A 24,543-nucleotide genomic window follows, 5' to 3' on the forward strand; every position below is an offset into this window, starting at 1 on the left:
CATGCTGTTTGTAGTTCCAGCATCTAGAAGGCCATTTGGAGCACTGGTGGTGGGGCTACTGGCCATAGAGCATTGATCCACCCCTGGCTAGTCTGCTCCTCCTAATGATTATCAGTGGAACAGACCAGTAAGAGACTTACCTTCATCCTCATCTCCCTTTGTGCAATGGGAAGCTATCAGTAGGTTAGATTTGTTTAAAAAAAATCTCAAGTCTTCCAGTACTTATCAGCTGCTGGATGTCCTACAGGAAGTGGTGTATTCTTTCCAGTCTGACACTGTCCAGAGGAGAAGAGGTTTTCTATGGGAATCTGCTACTGCTCTGGCCAGCGTCTGATTTTTAAATAGAAGTAAATTACAAATCTATATAACTTTCTGACACCAGTGGATTTGAAAGTAAAGTATTCACTGGAGTTTCCCTTTAAGGAGTTTCTTTTTAGTTTTTCATACTAAGCAACAGCACAAGTTTAGGTAAGAGATTTTGGAATATTACAGAACAATGCCTATTTCTATCCATAACTCCTCCTTCATTTTACCTTCTGCTCTGATCGCTGACTTTCAGTCCACCGATAAAATCTGTCTTGAAGGAGGCAGAGATTTATAGCTCACTGAAGGATTAGGTTACAGCTGCTGCTGCTACTACTAGAAGTCTATGGAGAGAGGAGGAAGCTTCTATAGAGAGAGGTACATACATTCAGAGATGCTGCTGTGGCATTTAGTCAGTGTTCTATGTTACCCCAGTGCTGGCTTCACAGCCTAAACTGCTTATTACTACTGTATAATGTCCTTAATGCTTCTGCTGTTTCTGATATAGTATAGTATACCACAGATAGGGAGGCAGGATTTTCCCTTGTATATTGTTGTTTGTATGGGAGACATCATAGTAGTAGTCTTCACCCACTTTGGAGCTAAAACTGACAGATTGCAGAGGGGAAAACTGCTGATAAATGCAGGATATGGTGGAATCCACTGTCATGTGCATGTGCCCATAGAGTACAATAGATCCTATGGTGTCCACAATTATAGATAGTAGGGGCTATTTATGAAGCTTATAGTAAGATTCTCTTTGCTGCCCATAGCACCCAATCAGATCTTACCTTTAATTTTACCAGAGCAATATAAGAAATGAAAGTTAGGTTGTGATTGGTTGCCACAGACAAAAAAATCTTACAGTATGACAACTTGATAAATCCCCCTCCCTAGTACTCTTTTCTGTTGCCTATATTTTATATAATTTTCCTTCTATTGGGATCCAATACTATTGTAAAGAAAACAGAGAAGTGCCAAGCAAAAACACTTGTGTAAATGAGTAAATGAGAGCAGAATCCAAAGTCGTCTTTGTGGATCAGTTCTTATATTCGTTTTCTTAGGTGTCCCTTTTATTTTTTGTCATGTTATCTAAATTCCAATTCAAGGAACGGCTAAGTGAAAGCTTGCATCAAAGCGGAGTGGGCTTGCTGAGCGGTGACCTTTTCGAACAGGTGAAAAGAAAACATCCAGCAATTACGGTGTGCAAATATAAAGCAGCCTTTGAAAGGATGCGGAGAGAAGCCAAGCTCCCTCCAAGCCTAAGAGCAAGCACTTGTGCATACTCCATTCAGCTGTGAATAGGGGCAACCAGTGGCAGTCATAGCTCACACAAATAGAGACAGCAACAGTGAATCTCACCAGAAATAAATTGATCTCTGCTATATGTTAAAAAACATATACTTCAAAACTTCAAAAACTTGCTCCACCATCTACAATGCAGTATACTGACATCGTAGACACATGGCTTTGTTTTGCATGATGGTATCAGTGTGCAATATGTGTGGTGTTACAGGAAGAGAATACAGTGTGCAATATGTGTGGTGTTACAGGTAGAGAATACAGCGTGCTGTGTGGTGTTACAGGTAGAAAATACAGTGTGCTGTGTGGTGTTACAGGTAGAGAATACAACAATCTGTGTGGTGTTACAGGTAGAGAATACAGTGTGCTGTGTGGTGTTACAGGTAGAGAATACAGCGTGCTGTGTGGTGTTACAGGTAGAGAATACAGTGTGCTGTGTGGTATTACAGGTAGAGAATACAGCATGCTGTGTGGTGTTACAGGTAGAGAATACAGCGTGCTGTGTGGTGTTACAGGTAGAGAATACAGTGCGCTGTGTGGTGTTACAGTTAGAGAATACAGCGTGCTGTGTGGTGTTACAGGTAGAGAATACAGCGTGCTGTGTGGTGTTACAGGTAGAAAATACAGTGTGCTGTGTGGTGTTACAGGTAGAAAATACAGTGTGCTGTGTGGTGTTACAGGTAGAGAATACAACATTCTGTGTGGTGTTACAGGTAGAGAATACTGTGTGCTGTGTGGTGTTACAGGTAGAGAATACAGCATGCTGTGTGATGTTACAGGTAGAGAATACAGTGTGCTGTGTGGTGTTACAGGTAGAGAATACAGCGTGCTGTGTGGTGTTACAGGTAGAGAATACTGTGTGCTGTGTGTTGTTACAGGTAGAGAATACAGCGTGGTGTGTGTTGTTACAGGTAGAGAATACAGCGCGCTGTGTGGTGTTACAGGTAGAGAATACAGTGTGCTGTGTGGAATTACTGGTAGAGAATACAGCATGCTGTGTGGTGTTACAGGTAGAGAATACAGTGTGCTGTGTGGTGTTACAGGTAGAGAATACAGTTTGCTGTGTGGTGTTACAGGTAGAGAATACAGCATGCTGTGTGGTGTTACAGGTAGAGAATACAGCGTGCTGTGTGGTGTTACGGGTAGAGAATACAGCGTGCTGTGTGGTGTTACAGGTAGAGAATACAGTGTGCTGTGTGGAGTTACTGGTAGAGAATACAGCGTGCTGTGTGGTGATACAGGTAGAGAATACAGTTTGCTGTGTGGTGTTACAGGTAGAGAATACAGCGTGCTGTGTGTTGTTACAGGTAGAGAATACAGCGTGGTGTGTGTTGTTACAGGTAGAGAATACAGCGCGCTGTGTGGTGTTACAGGTAGAGAATACAGTGTGCTGTGTGGAATTACTGGTAGAGAATACAGCATGCTGTGTGGTGTTACAGGTAGAGAATACAGTGTGCTGTGTGGTGTTACAGGTAGAGAATACAGTTTGCTGTGTGGTGTTACAGGTAGAGAATACAGCATGCTGTGTGGTGTTACAGGTAGAGAATACAGCGTGCTGTGTGGTGTTACGGGTAGAGAATACAGCGTGCTGTGTGGTGTTACAGGTAGAGAATACAGTGTGCTGTGTGGAGTTACTAGTAGAGAATACAGCGTGCTGTGTGGTGATACAGGTAGAGAATACAGTTTGCTGTGTGGTATTACAGGTAGAGAATACAGGGTGCTGTGTGGTGTTACAGGTAGAGAATACAGCGTGCTGTGTGGTGTTACAGGTAGAGAATACAGCGTGCTGTGTGGTGTTACAGGTAGAGAATACAGCACGCTGTGTGGTGTTACAGGTAGAAAATACAGCGTGCTGTGTGGTGTCACAGGTAGAGAATACAGTGTGCTGTGTGGTGTTACAGGTAGAGAATACAAAGTTCTGTGTGGTGTTACAGGTAGAGAATACAAAGTTCTGTGTGATGTTACAGGTAGAGAATACAGCGTGCTGTGTGGTGTTACAGGTAGAGAATACAGCGTGCTGTGTGGTGTTACAGGTAGAGAATACAGCGTGCTGTGTGGTGTTACAGGTAGAGAATACAGCGTGCTGTGTGGTGTTACAGGTAGGGAATACAGCGTGCTGTGTGGTGTTACAGGTAGAAAATACAGCGTGCTATGTGGTGTACTGTGTGGTGTTACAGGTAGAGAATACAGCGTGCTGTGTGGTGTTACAGGTAGAGAATACAGCATGCTGTGTGGTGTTACAGGTAGAGAATACAGCGTGCTGTGTGGTGTTACAGGTAGAGAATACAGCGTGCTGTGTGGTGTTACAGGTAGGGAATACAGCGTGCTGTGTGGTGTTACAGGTAGAAAATACAGCGTGCTGTGTGGTGTTACAGGTAGAGAATACAGCGTGCTGTGTGGTGTTACAGGTAGAGAATACAGTGTGCTGTGTGGTGTTACAGGTAGAGAATACAGCGTGCTGTGTGGTGTTACAGGTAGAGAATACAGCGTGCTGTGTGGTGTTACAGGTAGAGAATACAGCGTGCTGTGTGGTGTTACAGGTAGAGAATACAGCGTGCTGTGGGGTGATACAGGTAGAGAATACAGCGTGCTGTGTGGTGTTACAGGTAGAGAATACAGCGTGCTGTGTGGATGGGAATACAATGAAATGATAAAGTACTGCAAATAATTCAGTAACACAATTAAACTGCAATGTGTGAACACAGCCTAGATGTTCTGCAACAGATTTGGGCAGGGAATGTGCAGGGTGGAGGACTGTGATGAACAGCTGAGGGAAAGCATTGCATTCTGGAACCTGCAGTACTGTGTACAACTGCTCAACCAGAAAGTATAGAAACACAATACAGAACAAAACCCCCCAAAACAAATGGATTTGTGGTAGTTTCAAAACTGGGATAGATAGGTAAGTAATGCTATATGCTTCTGCATAAGGTTCTACCTAGAGTTCCCCTTAAAGTAACATTTCCTCATAAAATAAATAAACTTTATTTGCTGAAATCATAATATTCCTTTATCAGAATGCAATATAAAGTTTAGCAGTAATGCAAGATAATTTTTTTATATAGTTTTTGGCTCTGTCCAAAATTTAGAGCAAGCAAAAGTTTACACTCAGAATAAACTTTTTTTTTAATTAAATGTGGGTCATATTCTACTTTCATGAACATAACACATAGTACAGACCATGCCTGTGGGAAAATGGATGTGGGGTATCTATAGTCTAGTTTATACAAGCCATACTGTGCAAGCTGTGCGAGCCACCAATAAGGGAGACCTTCCCGCAGATCTCTCTCCCTCCCCCAGTCACTCATGGAATGTGCAGAATTTGGAGACTGAGATTAACAGATTAATTTTCAGATGACTAAAGTGATTTCAGGACATTGCTGAAAATAAAATGTGCAATTACTTTCAGGGACACCACAAAAGAAAACTGCACACAATATTGGTCTTGTTTCTTAAAGCTACAGGGTACAATACAGTGGTCTCTCAAGTTACAATATGAATTGATTCCACGATTGGTTGGAAATATTGAAATGTTGAAAATATTATATCTTGAGACCAAAACTCCATGGAAATTGGTAATTGGTTTTAAAGCCCCCAAAATATCATCCAAAAACAAGAAAAAAATTAAGATTTAAAGGAAAATAAGCAGATAACTAATATGGATAAGGCACATCTTTATATACAGCAGTCAGAAAGAGCTAGTGGAGGCTGTAAATTACTTTCTATGTAGAGGACGGCAACGTTTTCAGGGTCCTGTACAGATCACATACTGTATGGTCCCAGAAAATTGACATGAAGCCACCTGTAGCATTGTATGTTGAATTAGGTCTCAACTTACAATGGTCCAGAAAGGACCATTGTATGTTGAAAATATTGTAACCTGAGGCCATTGTATGTTGAGGGATCACTGTATTGTGTTTTAACATATATTTTCAGATGTAAACAATATGTAAGTCAATCAATCTGATTATTTTTACACTGGGACATACGATACAGAGTAATAAAAATTGTTACAGACCCTAAGATATATTGGTGAAGGGTCTGCGGGAAAAGGGAAGCATATGGCGGTGGAGATCCTGGCATGGTTTAGTTGTCAGAGCTGTTTGCAGTGTTCCTGTTAATACTTAATCTGTCCTTTGCCCAGCCACTTGGTCATGGGATACAAGTTATTATTTTCCATTCAGCTGTACACACTTTTGCTACTTATGTATGCTGAAAGCCTTGGGTAAGCAGCAGACTTGTGGGACTGTTTCCATGTTTTAAAGAGCAGCTTCCCAGCCTGCTGATATAAATGATGTGCGGGTATATGTCACAGCTTGAACCTCTAGAGATCTTGATCTTCGTTGACTTGCCTGAATGGCTTTTCAAAGTCAGACGCTGAGTCAGGCTGACATCCCTGCCAAGAAAAAGGCCTTCAGTATGTTCCCATTTTACAGCGCTTAAAAAAGTACTTCTACTGGGTACAAGTGGGTTAAAAATATAATAGCTTTCGCAACTGGGAATCTGTTTATATTATCATGGGCTATTACTTTCACCACTCATATCAGTGTCGTTTTCTGTTATCATTCTGTTATCATTGTTACTGGTATTGAGGATTCCTCGCATATAGGTTCCAAAGGACTGATGAAAAGATAATGGGACATATGGCAACTATATATCTGTAGTTTGTTAACTGTGATCTTCTAGTCCTCCCAGATCTTGGTCACAAACTTATAAGGATGATGATTGCATGGTGTTTCTCTCAGAGATCTGCATAGAAATCCTTGAATCACATGATCACAGAATCACATTGCATCATGGAGGACAAACACAAGTCTATGTTCCCACGTGGATCATAGTAGGGAAAGGCTGCCATCTCGTAATAGTGACAGCCATGATCATGATCATTATTAGCAGCCGTCATTGTGAATAGATGACCGCCTTTCCCCGATATTGGATGGAACGTTCCCTTAGTGATAACATAGCTTTAAAGCGACTCTGTACCCACAATTAAACCCCCCAAAACCACTTGTACCTTCGGATAGCTGCTTTTAATCCAAGATCTGTCCTGCGGTCCGTTTGGCAGGTGATGCAGTTATTGTCATAAAAAAATAATTTAAAAATTTCAGCCCCGTGCCCTACGGGCGTATCTGTGCCCTAGCTTTGCACCACCCCCTCCCTCCTCCCCACCCTCTTAATTATTAGTAATGCAACTGGAACATTTACTTCTGTTTGAACATTGCACAGGTGTCTTAATGATCCAGCCCATGTGCTGTGGTAACACAGGTGGGGAATAGGAAGCAATCTTCCTGGAGCATTCCTAATGATGAGGAGGGACAAAGAGGTTGTGCAAAGTTAGGGCACAGGTACGTCCGGAGGGCACGGAGCTGCTTTGTCAATTGGATTCTACCACACTCACCTGTTTTTCGTGCTGGGCTGCAGATGGTTAAGCTAGTTGTGACTGACAGATCCTTCACCACTCATATGTCTTCTTTACCAGTCTGGGATCTGTGTGGCCTAGATGTCAGAGGACTAGTCCAATCATGCCCTGGACCAGGACTCTGGCATCACATAAGTATACCTGTGGCCCTCTTCTCAGTGCTTGCCATTAGTCTAATTTGCATTTGGCTGGTGTATTGCTTCTTTGGATATTCCGACCTTTGCCTTACCTTTCTGTGACTTTCCATTTCTCTGCTTGCTCGGTTCTGTATTTGCCTGCTTGGTCTTCTGACCCATTTCTGTATAACTATTCTTTAGCGATTGTTTGTTAGTCTTGTTTTGTCTCCGTCTACACTTTGAATTAGGAAGGGATCGTCGACCAGTTGTCGCTGACCACCTAGGGTCAGGCCGGCAAGTCCTGTGGGTCCTAGCGCTAGGGCTCAGTCTTGTCTTCCCTGCCTAATCACCCTTTTTTAATGAAAATAAAAACACAGGTATGTTCTGAATGCTTTTGTTGATATCTATCCAGTGATGCAACCAGCTTTGTAAGCAGTCAGCAGGTTACAGATTTGCTTTAACCACCACAGTAGCAAACACCATACAAAAACTTCTCTCCAAAAATAACTTTTTTATTACGTTATATTTACCCAAAAATGGTTTCATAACAAAATGCTCATCCCACAAACAGCAAGCCCTCATACAGCTAGGTGAATATTAAAATAAAAAATAGTGAAAAAAAGTCATACCTCAAGAAGACAAGATGGCAATAAAAAAAGAAAACAAAAAGGGTCACAAAGGTCAAAACTGGTCATTAGGGGTTTGAGTGGAGGAAGGAGGTATGAAAAGAGGTTATATGCCTGACCTGGCCGGGATACCAATATAGAAACAAAGTCCTCCAGATATAATAACATATGGAGGTATACCACAATGGTTGCTCACAGTGGAGAATGATTACTTATCACAATGTGTGTATTTTTTTTTACATTTATTATATATATATATATATATATATATATATATATATGGATTATATATATGTTTATTTTGTTTATATCACTTTATTTATTTGTTTTAGTGTTTTTTTTGTACTTTTACTTTTTATTTCATTGTCCCTATAGGAGACTTCACTATCTGATTGTCTGATTATAGGCATAAAACTTGCAGTGTATTATGCCTGTCACGTGCATCGCTGATCAGACCCTGTCTTAGGGTGTGCCATAGCTATGACACTAGAGTCCTATAGCTACCATGGGAACTCTGCAATTACTTTGCACACCCCCGATGGTGAACAGAGGAAGATTTCTTCCTCTGTTCTCCCTATAAGATGCTACAGTCATGCTGTCGGCAGCATCTAAAGGGTTAACCGCCGGGATCGAAGCGTGGCTTGCATAGGCAGAGCTTCTGTGCCCGTTTCATCCACGGACTTAACTGTACGCCCGTGAGCAGAAACGCCCCACAAAAATGGACATAGAGTTGCCACCCCGGTCCTGGACAGGTTAATTAGGATTAATTAGGATTGTTAGGATGTGATTTATAGCTTACAAGGTCTCTGAGAACTTTATACTTGTCAAAAAACAATCTTGCTATTTATGGAAACTAGTTCATCAAATAACCTTTAGCATCAGGATGAAAGGTTCTGGAAGAAGCTCTCATGTATACATCACTTGTTAGCTAAGACCCTCTCAGTAACCCAGAGTCCCAGATCACTCGTCTTGTGTACAGAAGGGTATTCTGAAAGTCATTTGTCACTTCATGGCAGGTACCAGCAGATTCCTAAGAAATCAACATTTATTCCAATGCAATCAGTGAATGCCCCCTTCAAGTAAACAATATGTTTAATGTACCGGAGTCATCAGTTTTTAGATAACCTTGCAGCCAAATACATCAATAATGCAATAAGTCCTTTAGAGACGTTTCCATTGGAATGATTCATTCTCCTCCAGTGAGTGGATTCTGTGTCTGTTTAATACATTAGATATTATAAATGATGGACTCTTTTCTATCTCTCTAGTTCTACACGCTAGCATTTACTTGGTTCCATGCAGTCATTAATCCTAGGATTCACAGGGAAGCTATTATAAAGTTCACAACTTACATTCTAATATCTTCATTTCATTAAACCCAGGCATCTTTGGTCAGAAACTTGAAGACACTGTACGATACGAGAAGCGATATGGAGCACGCCTGGCCCCCATGTTGGTGGAGCAGTGTGTGGACTTCATCCGACAGCGAGGGCTGACAGAGGAGGGATTATTTCGACTTCCTGGACAAGCTAACCTGGTGAAGGAACTACAAGATGCCTTTGACTGTGGAGAGAAGCCATCATTTGACAGGTATTGTACAGCTCAGTTTTTATCTGCTATAAAGCATTAGATGTTCAAGGATTATCCGAATTAATTCTAATTACAGAATAAGAAACTAATCAATAATCAGAAAACCTTGTCAGTTCACACAATAGAGCTTGCGGCTCCGGCCGCACACTCTATTGTGTGCAGTGGGGAATTTGGATGCAGGCGCACACTGATGCGCCTGCATCCGAATTCAGCGGCGGTAAAGATCATCCGGTCGGTACTGCAGTAACGGCTGGGATAATCTTTTCTGATGCCGGCCGTTCCGTGACCTTCTCGGAAAGGCCGGTCTCTTACAGAGTAGGAACATGGCCTAAAGCTGCATGGCTCAGCCACTAGAGATGAGCTTCCTCGAGCAAGCTCTGATTCGTCTGAACCCGAGCGTGCAGCATTGGATTAGTGGTTACTGAAGAAGTTGGAAGCAGCCCTAAGACTACCTGGAAAACATGGATACAGCCATAGGTTGTATCCATGTTTTCTAGGACTCCCTAGGACTGTATCCAACTTCTTCAGTCACCAGTAATCAAATGCTGCACGCTCGGGTTCAGACGAATCTGAGCTTGATCGAGGTTTGCTCATCTCTACGAGCCACTCATCCAGTATCTGTGTACAGATATGAAATGCCTATGAGTGCATGGAGTGTTGGGGATACTGTTGAATTAAGGAAGGAACTATTATGATTGTAAAGGTAAGGCTCCGTCCACACTAACTCTATCTTCAGTCAAGCATAATGTCCTGTCTCCTGTCCTCAGTTTGGGTGTGGGTTTTGTAACTCACTTCTATTGAAATGAATGGAGCTGAATTGTAATTCTACACACAACTGGGTGGCGCTGTTTTTTCAAGAAAGTATTTGTGCTTTTATGATATCTCTTAGTAGCTGCCTACCTCATCTTTACGGTGCCACTTTTCTTATCTCTGTATCTCCCATCGTTTTAGAGGAATTCTGCCTGATTAAAATATGTAAATTAGTTCCTTTAGTGCTCCTTGGCCCCCCAGTGCACTGATCAGCCTGACTGCCGTCTCCGATGCTCACGCCTACTTATGCATATTGAAGAATACAAAAGCAGGTCTTCCTCGTGCATGTGCAGTAGCAGCCCCTGTATAGAGACGGGCTGCTGTTTCTGTGCATGCTTAGTTCAAAAAGAAAAACCGGCATGCTTATGCATTCTTTAATATGCCCCCAGTGCACCAAAGGGTCTAATTTACATATTTTTGTTTGGTGTAATTTCTCAAAAACCACAGGACATACCGAGGTAGGAAGAGCGGGACTGGAAAGAAGAGGTAGGCCGCTACTGGGAAATATCAGCAGGTTTGTATACATGAACCTGCTCATTGTTTCGCTGTGAAGGGAACCAAGCACCTCCAAAAGGGCCATGCAGCTTTTAATGCAATGCTATAAAGCCCTCAACACTGATTCTGACCATATAACTAGTTGCTACCAGCTCTCCTCCTAGCCCCTGAAAATTTCTTTTTAAAATTTTAAAAATTTCATGCGCCACATGCTAATTACCTGTATCCAGTCATCAGGGTGGTCCTCTTCAACCAAGTAATGAAGGCTAGTGGGAGATTTCCCCTGTAATGGTGCCTCTCTGGGCCTGATTACAATTGCAGAGCTTGCATGGATGCCGATGGTTCCCTTTAAAGGGATTGCCCTGTTTAGACTCTTTCACTCCGAGAAATAACCTTGTCACAAGTCTATGCTCATTTTAACATTACTCATACACATACTCATGCATACCAATGCTATGTGGTTAAAAGCAGCTTCATTCTATAGGTGACACCTGTTTCATGCGTCGATCGTGCTTCTACTGACCAGTCAGTAGAAGCATGATCGACGCGCGAAACAGCTGTCACGTCTGGTACAATCAGCTAGGAACCTGCAATTCCTCCCATGTTTTTGTGTTGGAAATAAAGTTATGATTTTAACAGTGAGTGCTCTCTTTTCCATATTTTCCTCTGTTTGGACTATTACGCTTCTTAATTTTTTTTCTAAGAGTGAGCACCCCGTATGGACAATTTACCTTTGTCTAAAAAAAACTCTTTGCCATTTATAAATACATAATGGCCTTTGCAGTAGTGCCAATCACTATTTCTTTTTTCACATAACTTGATTCTATGGGCATTATAATATGTAATCCACAGTATACAAGACCTTTCTTATTTGGCAGCAACCTGAGAATTCTGCTTTATGGAAACGTAACATTTGTGCCATTCATTCTCTGTTACTGTGTAAACCTGTTGCCTTCATTATGTACGTGCCCCTGCAGCCGTCAATGGTAATAAAGACGCGTCTGACAATGAATGAGAAATTGGGAAGCTGCTCCCATACCACAATTTAATTAGTGTCGAAATGAAAATGTTGACACAGACAGATGGTCCTCCTCTCCATTATGTGGAGTCATTAAAAGGCAGATCTTGACTTCTGCTGTTGTCATGATATTGGGTTGTTATACACAAACAAAACAAGCTGTCCTTTTATTTGCTGGGGGAAAAAATCCACTAGCTTTTTATATTGTGACTAACACACTTGTTTATAACCAGGCCCAAGAAAATAAGATTGTATTGCCAGGCATTGCTGACCTGGCCAATAACTTTGTGTGTCCAGATGCATTACCAGCTTCAACAGGATCAATTTATTTTTATGCATTGACTTGTGGGAGACTTCATAAAATTCGGAAAAAAAACTAACATTGGAAAGAGTCAAGTAGATTCCAATAAATAGTTGTCATTGAACTTACTAGATGGAGGGTTCCATCTGCATGTGTACGATATGACTAATTATATCAGGTAACATTGAGACTAGTGAAAGCTGTTGGTTTATACCCAAAGTAAGAACAGTCATTATTGAAACGGTAATTTTTTAAATATGCATCAATTTTGAATTCGGCACCAGTATATGTTCGAGTCCGATCATTCAGCATTTGATTACCGGTGGCTGAAGAAGTTAGCAGCCCTAGGGAGTCCTGGAAAACATGGATACAGCCATGGGCATGAGGCTGCATCCAACTTCTTTAGCCACTGGTCAAATCCTGAAGGATTGAACTCGAGCATGGTCCAGTTGCTCTCATCTGTAGTAAGATGTAAACTTCTTTTATGGAGTTCTGTTAGTGTATTAATACATTTATTTAACCAAAGATGTTAAAGGGGTTATCCACCTAAGTGTGAAAAAATTAAATGCTAGCTGGTCTTACCCACCAAGTCCCCCTGAGTATTTTGAGCTGTCTCCTGTCTTTCTAGCTGCTGCCATTCCTGAGTTACAAGTTTTTCTAAAAGCCGATCTATAACCTAGATAGGAAACTACATTTCCCATCATGCATCTCCCTGATTTGTCCGTTTGCGCACTCGCCCCCTTAGCTTTCTTTCCTGCCCACTGCTGTCATTACTATTACACAAGACTGTTTTTTTCACTGATTTTGCATCACATCACCCCAGTGAGTATTCCATATTAGCTGATGATGTAGCGCATGGTGTAGCTATGTGATGAATAACGGGCATCTGTTTATCAGAGGTGGGAGGTAGTGTAGGTTTAGATCTCTGCTTACTGACTGTGAATGAAAACATTCTAGTTCCATCCAGATTCTAAGAACATCCATAACCCTTACAATATGCAGAGCTGAGACACAAACACAGGTACATATGCCTACATTCACTGACAGCAAGCAGTGATAGAACTATAACTTTTCATATTACAAAAACCTAGGCTCAGGGACACATGTAAGTCTATGAAAGCAGCAAAGGTCCATGGAGATGATGCAGATGATGTCTCCTGGGGGTCGGGTTACCAAGTCAATAGACAGTTAACCCAGCCCCCAGAGATAAGATCACATATCCTGTTACTACAAAGAGAGGGGGGTGAGAGGGAGCTGAGCATGGTCAGAGTGGACCCAGAGTAAAGGATTTTAGACATTCAGAGAGGATAAGAATGATTTTAAAAAAAAGCATAGAAAGGGTGCAAAATAGGTTATACATGTATATTAGACATAGGGTAGTATTGGAAAGGGGGATTGTTTAAAATATTGTTTTTGTTACCCAGAAAACCCCTTTGGACAACTCATGTCAAGTGGTAACAGATCTAGACTTCTAGCTGTTTGCATCTGGCATCTGGCAGATGGGTGGGCCCTTTAGCCAAAGCTGGTTTGATGGCAGTTAAACTAAGGTGCATCTCCCTTCCCCCCCCCCCCCCCCTTTACTTTCCCTTTTATTTAACACCTGCAACGAGGTACAAGCTTTTCAAGTCAGAGTTTTACCAGGTTAAAGTCCCAGGCATAGCCACTGATTGTGGCAGATGGAACAGAAATGTAGCCAAGAGTAACTTCCAAGAAAGCAGTCAGCATGTAGCAAACTGACAGATAAGATGACTACATAGTTAATAGACAGTCAAGGGGTCAGAACCACAAGTAGAACAACACGTACCAGTAAACAATCCAAAGAGTGAGACACTAGAAAATCCAGAAATGAGTCCAAATCAGGGTAAGAGTTCAAGTTAGAGTAGCAACAGGTAGATGAGCCAAATCAAATAATGTAACTTAAAGGGTCCCTTTAAGTTTAAATCAACAGTAGATGGGATATAAAGCAAGTTTGCACTTTACATTTTTATTTTTTTTATTTTTTTGATATCATGGAGAACACGGCACCTCCTGTGTTTAGAGTATAGTATTTATATATCTTTATATTGTTCAAAAAGTCTAAACACAGGAAGTCCAGTGTTTCCCAGGTCATCTCAGGACTCACAGAGAAGGCTGTCATGTGATTGACGGACACATTGAGCCTTGACTCTTTGTAATGGCCAGGACTTCATGTGTTTAGTCTCTTTTTTTAAACCAGCGCAAGACTAAAAATGCTGCCTTCAGGAGACTGGACCAGGATACAAGTAAGTATGGCTTTGTTGTAAAGTATGAGAACTAAAATAAATAGTAAGCGTTAGTTGCAAACTTGCTATACTGTTTATTTAGATTTTAAAAGTTATAATGACAGGGACACTTTAAAATCCACAGAAAGCATGGAAAGGATTGGGTCACTTTTAAATAGGCTGTCAGGGTTGACATATTCCAGGACAGGGGAAAAAGTGCTATGTGAGCCGCACAGGAACATTACAGAATCTGGTTGTTTAGCACAAAAAAATGAGTAAAAAGCTGATTGCAGGTGACCTTACCGCTACAACACAATGAAAGCACTAAGACTGTGTGTGCTGTGATCCTGAGTAAAGAGCCCCTATATTACCCTTAAAGGGGTAGTGCGGTGGTAAACAATTATTCACAGAATAACACACATTACAAAGTTATACAACTTTGTAATGTATATTATGTCTGTGAATGGGCCCGCGTCATCGGCCGCGTCATCGGCTGCTCGGCCGCGATTGGCTGAGCACAGTTATGCTCAGCCAAACGCGGCTGAGCAGCCGATGACGCGGCAGAGGGCGGCCGGCACTCAGGACAGACGGAGGGATTCGGCCAAAGACGACATCGCTGACTGAAGATCGGAGACGAGTCGACACGTGATAGGTATGTATAGCGCACCACACTTCCGGGTACACGGGCGGGGGTGGTGGGACACGGGGAAGGGGGTCATTCACAGACATAACATACATTACAAAGTTGTATAACTTTGTAATGTGTGTTATTCTGTGAATAATTGTTTACCGACGCACCACCCCTTTAAAGGAGATATGCCAGGATTATTCTGTCTGGCATCTGCGATGAACTGGTGAACAACTGCTTCAACCAATATTCCCTATCCCACTTGCAAACAATAAACCTATCACCAAAAAACGAATGAGGGTGAATTCAGGAGACAAAATGGCTCCAGAGCCCCTTATTCCCGTTCTTTGCCTTTCACCCCTCTTTTCCACGAATCCCTTCACCTGCCCTTATCTCACCCCAATCAACACCTGCCGTACCCTCTTAATCCCCATTTCCCCCACCACCTCCTTATCACCCCTTATGTCTGTCTTAAAGGGGAACTATTAGCAGGTTAGAGGAATCTAACCTGCTGATAGCTCCCTATTGCATACAGGGCTCTGAGGATAAAGGTATGTCTCAGTTCCCGTGCAGTTTGTACTGTAATTCTGTATCCAGCAAGGCTCTTTAGAGCACAGCCCCTTCTAATGATCATCAGTGGATCGGGTGGGTAGGTGGTCTGGGGGCGGAAGCCCTTCCCCCCACTGCACTTAACGTTGCTACCAGACACAGGATTACGCTACAAACTACACAGGAACGGCGCAGAGGATGAAGGTAAGAGACATATCTTCATTTTCAGCACCCCATGCACAATAGGGAGATACAAGCAGGTTATATTAAAATAGATAGAGACTGTAGATAGATAGATAGATAGATAGATATATAGATAGATAGATAGATGTGTGGTGACCAGTGGAGGTGATGTTGTTGTCAGTGGTATGATACAGCTTAGCCAAAGGTGGTAATGTTGTGACGCCAGTGCTATTCCTGCACACAGGTGTGATGTTGATACCTGCTTTGTAGTTGATGGCTGGCTGTATCCCCCTGAAATGGTCGGTGACCTGCCAGGTTGTGATGGGTCCCTCGGGCTCCTGTCACAGTAGTCCTAAGTGACAATTGACCCACCCGGACTATTGGTACCACCACCCACAGAAAGGGGAAGATTAACCCAAGGTGTGTGGTGGATGTGTATAGGTGCTGGTGCAGATGGAAAGGATAACTGAGTCCCAGTGAATTAAATAGAACAGTCTATGAACAATATAAACATCTTGACAGTAGATAGATAATCTGGATACAGACTTTAGTGCTTCACTGGATCTGTGCTGCAGAGATACTTGAAAGAAAGAGGTAGTGGTAGCTGTGCTTTTATAGTTGAGAGTTTAGTAGTAGTAGTAGTGGAGCAGCGTAGAGGAGAGGAGTTTGTAAAGGAAGTCCCAACCCAAAGTAGAACTATACTCTGCCGGAACTTGAGAGAAGAATACTTGAGACTTTAGGGTTGGAGATACTTGTACCCATGTTTAGACTGTGTCTGACCACCTTCTGCCCTACAGTGTTGAGTTTCCCAGCCGTGGTTACCTGGGTGAAGTTAAGCATCCAAGCCTTCCCAGTGTCACCTGCACTGCGAGATAGGATACGTAGACCCTCTGGTAGCTTTGTCCTATTCAGGCTAGTTCCTCTGTGTTTCAGGATACTGCCCTGAACTTTGTAGAGTGGTTCTCGGCATGAGCTGGGTTAATTCCCAACTTTCTCCCTCTGTAGTGTCTAGCACTGCATAGCTGAAGTAGTGGATAGGCCACCGTTTAAAACGATGTTTGGCTGCCCGTCAGTTGTCGGCTGTTGGTACATTTTTTATTTTATTAGGACTAAATGGCCTTTGGGTGTGTCTTTAATTGAAAAGTCTATTACATTTAATAGTAAAACTAGACAAAGGACGGTGAAAATAAGGAAAACCTGTGTGTTAACAACTAGAAAATAACGTCCGCAGTTTGCAAAAGACTTTAAGTCTTTTTAAATAGAAAAAGCAGACACCTTCTGTCTTTTTTTGACGTTTTGTGAACATAGCCTTAGATAGATAGATAGATAGATAGATAGATAGATAGATAGATAGATAGGTAATAGATAGATAGGAGATAGATAGATAGATAGATAGATAGATAGATAGGCACCACCGCTTATCTACTAATTTTCACAGCCAAGACTACTGAACCCTTCTAGAAGGTAGCAGTGTGAGCAATCTCCTTCTCCACTATCACCTAGTTATTCAGTCACAGGAGCGACCTACTATCATGACACATCTTAAGACATTTACACAGTGGCATTCCTATTTTCCTCTAAGAAACATCTAATGCCGTCTCTCTGTAGTATACCGGCACAATTCATGATGTTCACTAAAGGAATACAAAGCAGTTCAGGGTAATTTATGCAGCTGCAGAGACTGACTCCACCAGGACTGTATGCAGCTGCAGTCATTACAGCAGTAGAAAGAATCAGTGTGATTGATAGTCGTGGAATAGGTAAGAGAACAAAGTGCACGTACCATACAGCTCTACATACCTCCCATCTCATGTAAACAGCCTCATTGCATACAGCTCCCTTCACTGTGCAGGTGCCTCTGGAAATGCTGAAGTCTATAATGTTATATATACAAATCCCACCAAGGAGGAATTACTTGTCAGCCGCAGAAATAAAAAGAATAAAAAAGGAAATTAAATGTTACTCACAAAACTAGAAGGAAAAAAATGTCAAAACTGAAAAGTGTCACAGTAATGTAGGCGGAGAACTGGTATATACTATAACAGCTGCACACTGCATGGGTTCTTAAGTCAGATCAATTCAGGAAAACATGTCCATATTTCTTATCAGGAAATACAGACAGATTTGCTGACCCATAGGGTTGTATTGGGCGCTGATACCCTTCAGAATTTTCCCTGAAGGGTTTCAGCTCAGCAAAATAGATCAGGAAATTTTAGAACCTTTACTATTTTAGGCTATGTTCACACTGCGTATATGTCCGGCCACATATTTTCGTGGCCGGACATATATGCGGTAAACTCCGGCCGGAGATTTACGCTACTTGCGGCCGGCTACGTACGGACCGCGAACTTACGCCCGAAGTCTACTTACGCTTCCCGAGCGCCCTACGTAGCGATCTGACAGCGGTCTTTTACTTGGAAATCTTCGCCTAGCCCCGGACACCCCACAGAACCTTTTGGATCGGCACGAAAAGCTGCAAAAATGAAGAAATCACCACTACGTACGGAACCGCATGTAACGCTACGGGCGTAAGTTATGGCATTTTCGTCCGCAAACAATGGTCTGGTTCATTTTTTACGCCGCCGCGTACGATCCGGGCGTAAGTTCGTACGTAGTGTGAACTGTGCAGCCGTACTTTGTATACTTTCCATTATACGCAAACTACGTAAGTCTCCGGCCGCTTATTCACGGAACGCGCTACGGCCGGAAACTTATGTAGTGTGAACATAGCCTAAGGGCCCTATTCCACCGGACGATTATCGTTTGCATAATCGTTAACGATTAACGATCTCAAACAACGGCTATTGCGAAAGACCTGAAAACGTTCACTCATTTCCATGGAACGATAATTGTTACTTATGATCGTAATTGCGATCGTTTTTCTTCGCTATTTATTTGCTATTGCGTTCGTATCTATTGCAAACGACCGAACGATGTCTTATTCAATGCGAATGATTTGCGAACGAGCAACGATAAAAATAGGTCCAGGTCTTATAAAGCGATCAACGATTTCTCGTTCGGTCGTTAATCGTTAACTACATTTCAACCGAACGATTATCGTTTAGATTCAAACGATTTAACGATAATCTGAACGATAATCGTCCGGTGGAATAGGGCCCTTAGTCTGGTTTTCTTGGCCAGGTAATCAAGGTGGGATGTCAGTGTTGAGCGGGGTTACAGATGAGGTGTTACAGCTAGGCTGGCAACAGAACAGATAGACCTCTGTCTCAGAAGGGAGGGGGGAGGACCGAGGAGTGGAGACAGAATGGACCAGGAAGTGAGGATTTTCAGAAGAATCAGAATGTGCTGCAGACATCCTGCCCAATTCATGTAATAGAAATCTATTACACACAAGCTTAGATTATGGGTGGGGATTGAACAGGGTTAAATCTTTGCTAACCAGAGTTCCCCTTTAAAGCCCATACTACTTGTACTATACAGCACAGAGGACAAGAAAGTCTGGGGAAGACTGTGGCATAAATGTAGAGTTGTATTGCTTTTTATTATTAATTTATTATATTATTAGTTTATAGAAACAATTGAATTTTTGGAAGATTCGGCCCACTAGATCTGTATCTACAGTATTAGATGCATCCCTAAGTCCTGGAAAACATGGATACAGTCGTTCAGAGAATGTTGCCGAACATGAACAGTTCCTCTCCGTTCAACACTAATTATGATGTATACTGCAAAATGAGGCTTTGCCCCTCTGTACTCCACCCTGTCCTATGCTGGGACCTCCAGTTATTGACTGTAATCTAAAGAGAACCTAACAGTAACTGTTTAATTCCCCTGCAGTGCCACACAGAGGGGAAATGAATCATTATACGGTATAATGCCCATCTAAATCAGCTGATTTTGTACTGTAAGGCTATGTTCACGATACGGAAGTTTCGTAATAATCGCGGCCATTGTAACAGTGCTGCCTTCCAAGGAATCCCAGCCGGGGTTGTCCTTGTTTGAGATTGTAAACAAAGCCAAATAAATTGAAGACAAATGAGTTATAACACTTGGATTTGTTGAAACAACTTTACTGAAAAGTTTTTGTATCCAACAATCACTTGAAAGTGACTAACAGGAGCTCAGCTAGCAGATTTGTGCTCTGGCCACTTTAACAAGGGCTGGACTAAGGACTGGTCTCATTGGTTGAGAGGCACATGTGACCAAAGCATCTTACATTCATACATGTGACCATCTGGTGTGGCAGACACCATTACATTGCATTTCAGCAAATGAGTAGTGGTAGTACATGCAAAGAACCTATGATATCCAAACACAGTTTATAATACTAAGTAAGGAATTTTTAAGCCACACAACAACATTAGGCTAAAACACAGGTACTGGGACACTGCACACCCTCAGTGATCATGTATGGCCAGTCTGTTAAAAAAAAAAAAGTGTGTATATAAAACACTTAGAGAGAGAGTGTATATAAAACACATACATATAGGGAAGGAAAGAGAAGGTAAAGATTTAAATTATGCAAAACAATTTGCTGCCCTACTGAAACAGTGCATCATCCATATTAGAGGCTCAGGGGCTCAGGTAATGTACCTCATTGGTATACATGGCTTAGCACATACCTCGGCTTCTGCACATTATGAGCAGCCTTCCAGCTCAGCACAATTTCACTATCTGTAAATCAGACTAATTGGTGTCTTACTAAGGAATTTCACAAATTAAATGTGGGAGTGCAGTGTAATTCTGCAGGCGGAATCCTTCCTCCTACAGTAATAGACACACATTTTCAAGATTGTTTTCAGTTTTTTTCTTTTCTTTTCTTATTTTACTAGATTGTCTTGAGGGATTTTAACATTTCAAGTGTAATCCTGTGAAACACCAAACCGAGCCCGAATATAAAGCTCAATTTACAAGTTTATTTTACCTATAATGGAACCTTGATAACAGCCATTGCTGCCTTGAAGGATACAGTATATATACTATGGCATTCTTTTTATTTTACTGCTGTGGTGGTTAAAAACTTAGGCTGGTATCCGTGTTAGGTTGGGTGCACAACACATGGGGGGGGGGGGTGTATCAAGACCAAAGTACTTGTACACTGGTCTTAAATCAGGCCCCGCCCCCTTTTCCCTCACCCAAATTCTTGCCACACCATCAGTGTATTGGCAGTGTGAAGTCAGTGGTGCAAACTCTTTTAACTCTCTTTCCCACTTTGATGCCCATTTTTATGCCAACCACTGAGTATTTTTGGCTGTTTTCAACCACATTACCAACTACATTAATATAATTTTTCAACAAATTTTATTATTATTATTACTTCTGAACTAAAATTCAACATAATACCAGTAAATACAGCACCCAGAATGGAACATTATCCATAAATGAGTATACAATACTTGGATGAAAACAAGTAAATTCAATAAGGCAAATGCCTGACAAATATAATAATACACAGTATGCTGGTCATAGCACAACAATCCCTCCTGGCTAGCTGCATCACAATGTATAAAACAACCTGCCAGGTAATACATAGTAAAGACAGCACATAACCCATGTGAGGAAAAACATCAAACATCAATTATGTATCTCTTACATTGTTCTGTGCAGCTCATCCAGAGATATCCTCCTGAATAACACAGACAATAAGTAGTCCTCTACATTATGTGCATGAGCTCAGTAGTCCTGGATATTTATGAGAAGCAGGAATCTTCGCTCATCAGCTGGCAATTGGCAGTTATCTATCCATGCTGTGTATAGGCAGTCAGCTTTCAATCAGCAGCTGGAGGGCAGGGGGAGGGGTGTGGCAAGAATAGTATTCTCCTGCATATTAGGAGAACGGCTGAACTGAACGATGTAATTAATACACCGATTTGTTCAGCATTTATATCAATAGTTTATGCTGCCCTCATTTAAGGCGGCATAAACCTAGTGACGGATTCCCTTTAAATTATTGTGTAGGGCATTTAGCGACATCTGAATATTTGGGCAAAATGTGACATAACAGGGTAAAGAAGGAGTTCTAAGAAATGCCACCTTATATTTTTATGTGCCTTTTTATACTGTTATTACATCTTTTGACTTTTTTGGACTGGCCCACCAGAGGACTGGCGGATCCTCCAGTGGGCCCCCAGCAATTGCAAACACATGCACACTGACTCTGACTATCCCGGGCCAGTGTGTGCCACCTCTCCCAAAACTGAAGGCGCAAGCTATCATCTGACTGAGCCCTGAGATCATCACGGTTAGACTCTTTGGGTGCGTTTACACAGAAAGATTTATCTGACAGGTTTTGGAAGCCAAAGCCAGGATTGAATTTGAAAAGAGGATAGATCCTAGTGTTTCCATTATGACCTGATCCCTGTTTATAGTCTGTTCCTGGTTTTGGCTTCAAAGATCCGTCAGATAAATCTGTCTGTGTAAACACACCATTTGGGTGATATTTTACGGAACAATTATCGTTCGAAAAATCATTAAATCGTTTGGATTTGAACGATAATCGTTTAGTGTAATAGCAGAGAAGGATTAATCGTCCAAAGAGAAATCGTTGGTCGTTTATTAGAATTTGGACCTATTTGTTCGCAAATCGTTCACATGTAATAAGAAGTCGTTCGCTGAAGCGCTACCACAGGACGAACGCGATAACGATCATAAGTAGCGATCATCGTTCCGGGTAATTGGGTAAACGATTTCAGGTCGTTCGCCATAGCGGTCGTTTGAGTTAGTTTATCGTTAATCGTTGATCTTAAAAAAATCGCTTCGTGTGATTGGGCCCTTACTCTGGTGTCACCTTTCTTTTTTACATGAACGGGGCTCATCGTTTCTGTGCCACTTGCCTTACAACAGTCCTTTTAGCCAGCAGGTAACTTCATTAGGTCTCCACAGTTTCTCTCCCAGGTTCAATAAAGGTCACAAAGGAAAACTGGCTGCCGCTCTCCATTACTTTACAATGGATTTGTGACGATTTCCTTTAGGGCTGGAGGTTATTGGCCACTCGGCAGAGATTTGTGACTACAAGTACACAGTATAACACAGTGTGCCTCAACTGTGACCTGCTGTGCCAAAGTAATTGATGTTTCTAAAGTCTTGTTGAGGGCGAGGGGTGGAAACTAAGTAATGAGCTCTGACAAGCCTTCCATACAATGTTCAGAGCGCTGTGATAATGTGTGAGAATAGCACCACCCTAAGGGGAGCAGCCGGAAAAGAAGCAGGAAGCTTTTATCCACCTACATACAGGATTGCACTGGTGAAATGACAGTATATTTACAAAGGCAAAGTGCTAATATACTGTATGTATTTGCTGTGTAAAAAAACAACATAAAAACAACATAAAACATTATTGGTTTTACACATAATCTCCAATATTATGATGTGTTCTTTCAATAGGTTTAGCGACCTGATCCTATAACGCTGTATTTTGGCATTTGGTCAAGTATAGCTCAGTGAGTAAAGGACAATAGATTCTATAGTTAGATCTTTTTTTCTTTTATAACCATAAAATGTTACATTATCAACTTCCCTTCAAGGAGATAGAAATTTGCTGTGAGATTCTGCCATCTGGTGGTAATTCAGGCAACTACATGTCCTTAATGTCTCACCATTTAGATCAGTGTTCCCCAACTCCAGTGCTCAGGGACCACCAACAAGTCATGTTTCAGCAAGTTCGCTCAGCAATACTAGTCAATCTCCTTCTATTTTATGCTTATTCGTAGGTTTCCAGCACTGCAGTCATGCACTTAGATGTGGTGGGGCTTACATTAGGGGTAATAGTAACCACAGAATATTAGTTATATGCTGCTCCAACAATGCAAGGGGGTCATGGCAGCCAGAGGTTCAATGGAGCCCCCCAGGTCTTCATCTTTTTGCCCTTATTAAGCAGGGCCTAGTAGGATAAATATCAATGGTACACCAACAGGCCTAGTAATACATTTTCCCCAGTAACAATGCAAATTTATGGGGAAAAAAAATCTAAAACAATAAAAATTGTATTGACTCAAACTATGAAATGGATGGTTCTCAGAATACTTTGAAAATACAAAATAAATAAGGTGTATAGCTGTAGGGGATGCAGAGGAAACAACTGCACATGGGACCTGGTGCTTCTAATTGCTCAAATACCCCCAGCCATATAATGGGCTGTGTCTCATGCCACACCTAATAAAGGGGCCAGAAATGCATTGTTTTATATAAGACCTGAATAAAATGTTCACATATCTGTACTGGACCTGCTGTATGAGCCTCTTTTGGTATCTATCCTGAGGGCTATACAGACCATATTGGCCCCCATCACTGCTGCATGATCCGCACCAGTACTATAAGGAGCACATAGTAGGAGGTGATCCTATTCCAGATTTTGTATTAGGGTCCATTTTAGTTTATGTCTCTATCCTACACCCATGCAATATTTGCACCAGTTTTCCCCCAACCATTACGTCAGCTATAGTACTGCGGTCATCTTTCTTATGTAATGTAGATGACATAGTTGGTTGAAGCTTCAGTCTGTGCCTTCTCTGTAGCATCACTTATGGTCCCATGTGCACAAAGGACGACTGCAGCAAGCTCACCTACTGTACTTGTCATAACAAACAAATAAGACCACAGAAGGTTCTGCATCACTTGTCCAGATTACTGCTTTCTCGTCTGATATTCTCTCTAACTCAATGTGAACTAGAATGAAAATACAAATGTACCTGGAGTTGTAAACAGTCCAATACTAGCAAATTAAGAAGAGTACAACTGATTTAGAAACATTTGCTTTTATTTACTTAAAGGGGAACTTTTGTTGAAAACAGTGGCATAGCTACCATACATAGAAACATAGAAGATTGTCGGCAGAAAAAGACCACTGGGTCCATCTAGTCCGCCCTTTTAGTATTTTCTTCCTTATTATCTTAGGATAGATATATGTCTATCCCAGGCGTGTTTAAATTCTGTTATTGTAGATTTACCAACCACCTCTGCTGGAAGTTTGTTCCAGGTATCTACCACTCTTTCAGTAAAATAAT

General features: G+C 41.7%; 1 protein-coding gene across 5 annotated transcripts in view; it reads left to right on the forward strand.

Moving 5' to 3' along the window:
* Positions 1-24,543, forward strand: part of ARHGAP24 (Rho GTPase activating protein 24) — a 536,725-nt gene that overhangs the window by 496,376 nt on the left and 15,806 nt on the right. For all 5 annotated transcript variants that reach the window (XM_069978214.1, XM_069978213.1, XM_069978216.1 and 2 more), the window contains one exon: positions 9,149-9,356. In XM_069978214.1, the coding sequence (XP_069834315.1) occupies positions 9,149-9,356 (208 nt within the window). The remainder of the gene's footprint in view (positions 1-9,148; positions 9,357-24,543) is intronic.

Source organism: Dendropsophus ebraccatus, chromosome 7 (assembly GCF_027789765.1).
Source record: "Dendropsophus ebraccatus isolate aDenEbr1 chromosome 7, aDenEbr1.pat, whole genome shotgun sequence".
Lineage (NCBI taxonomy): Eukaryota > Metazoa > Chordata > Amphibia > Anura > Hylidae > Dendropsophus > Dendropsophus ebraccatus.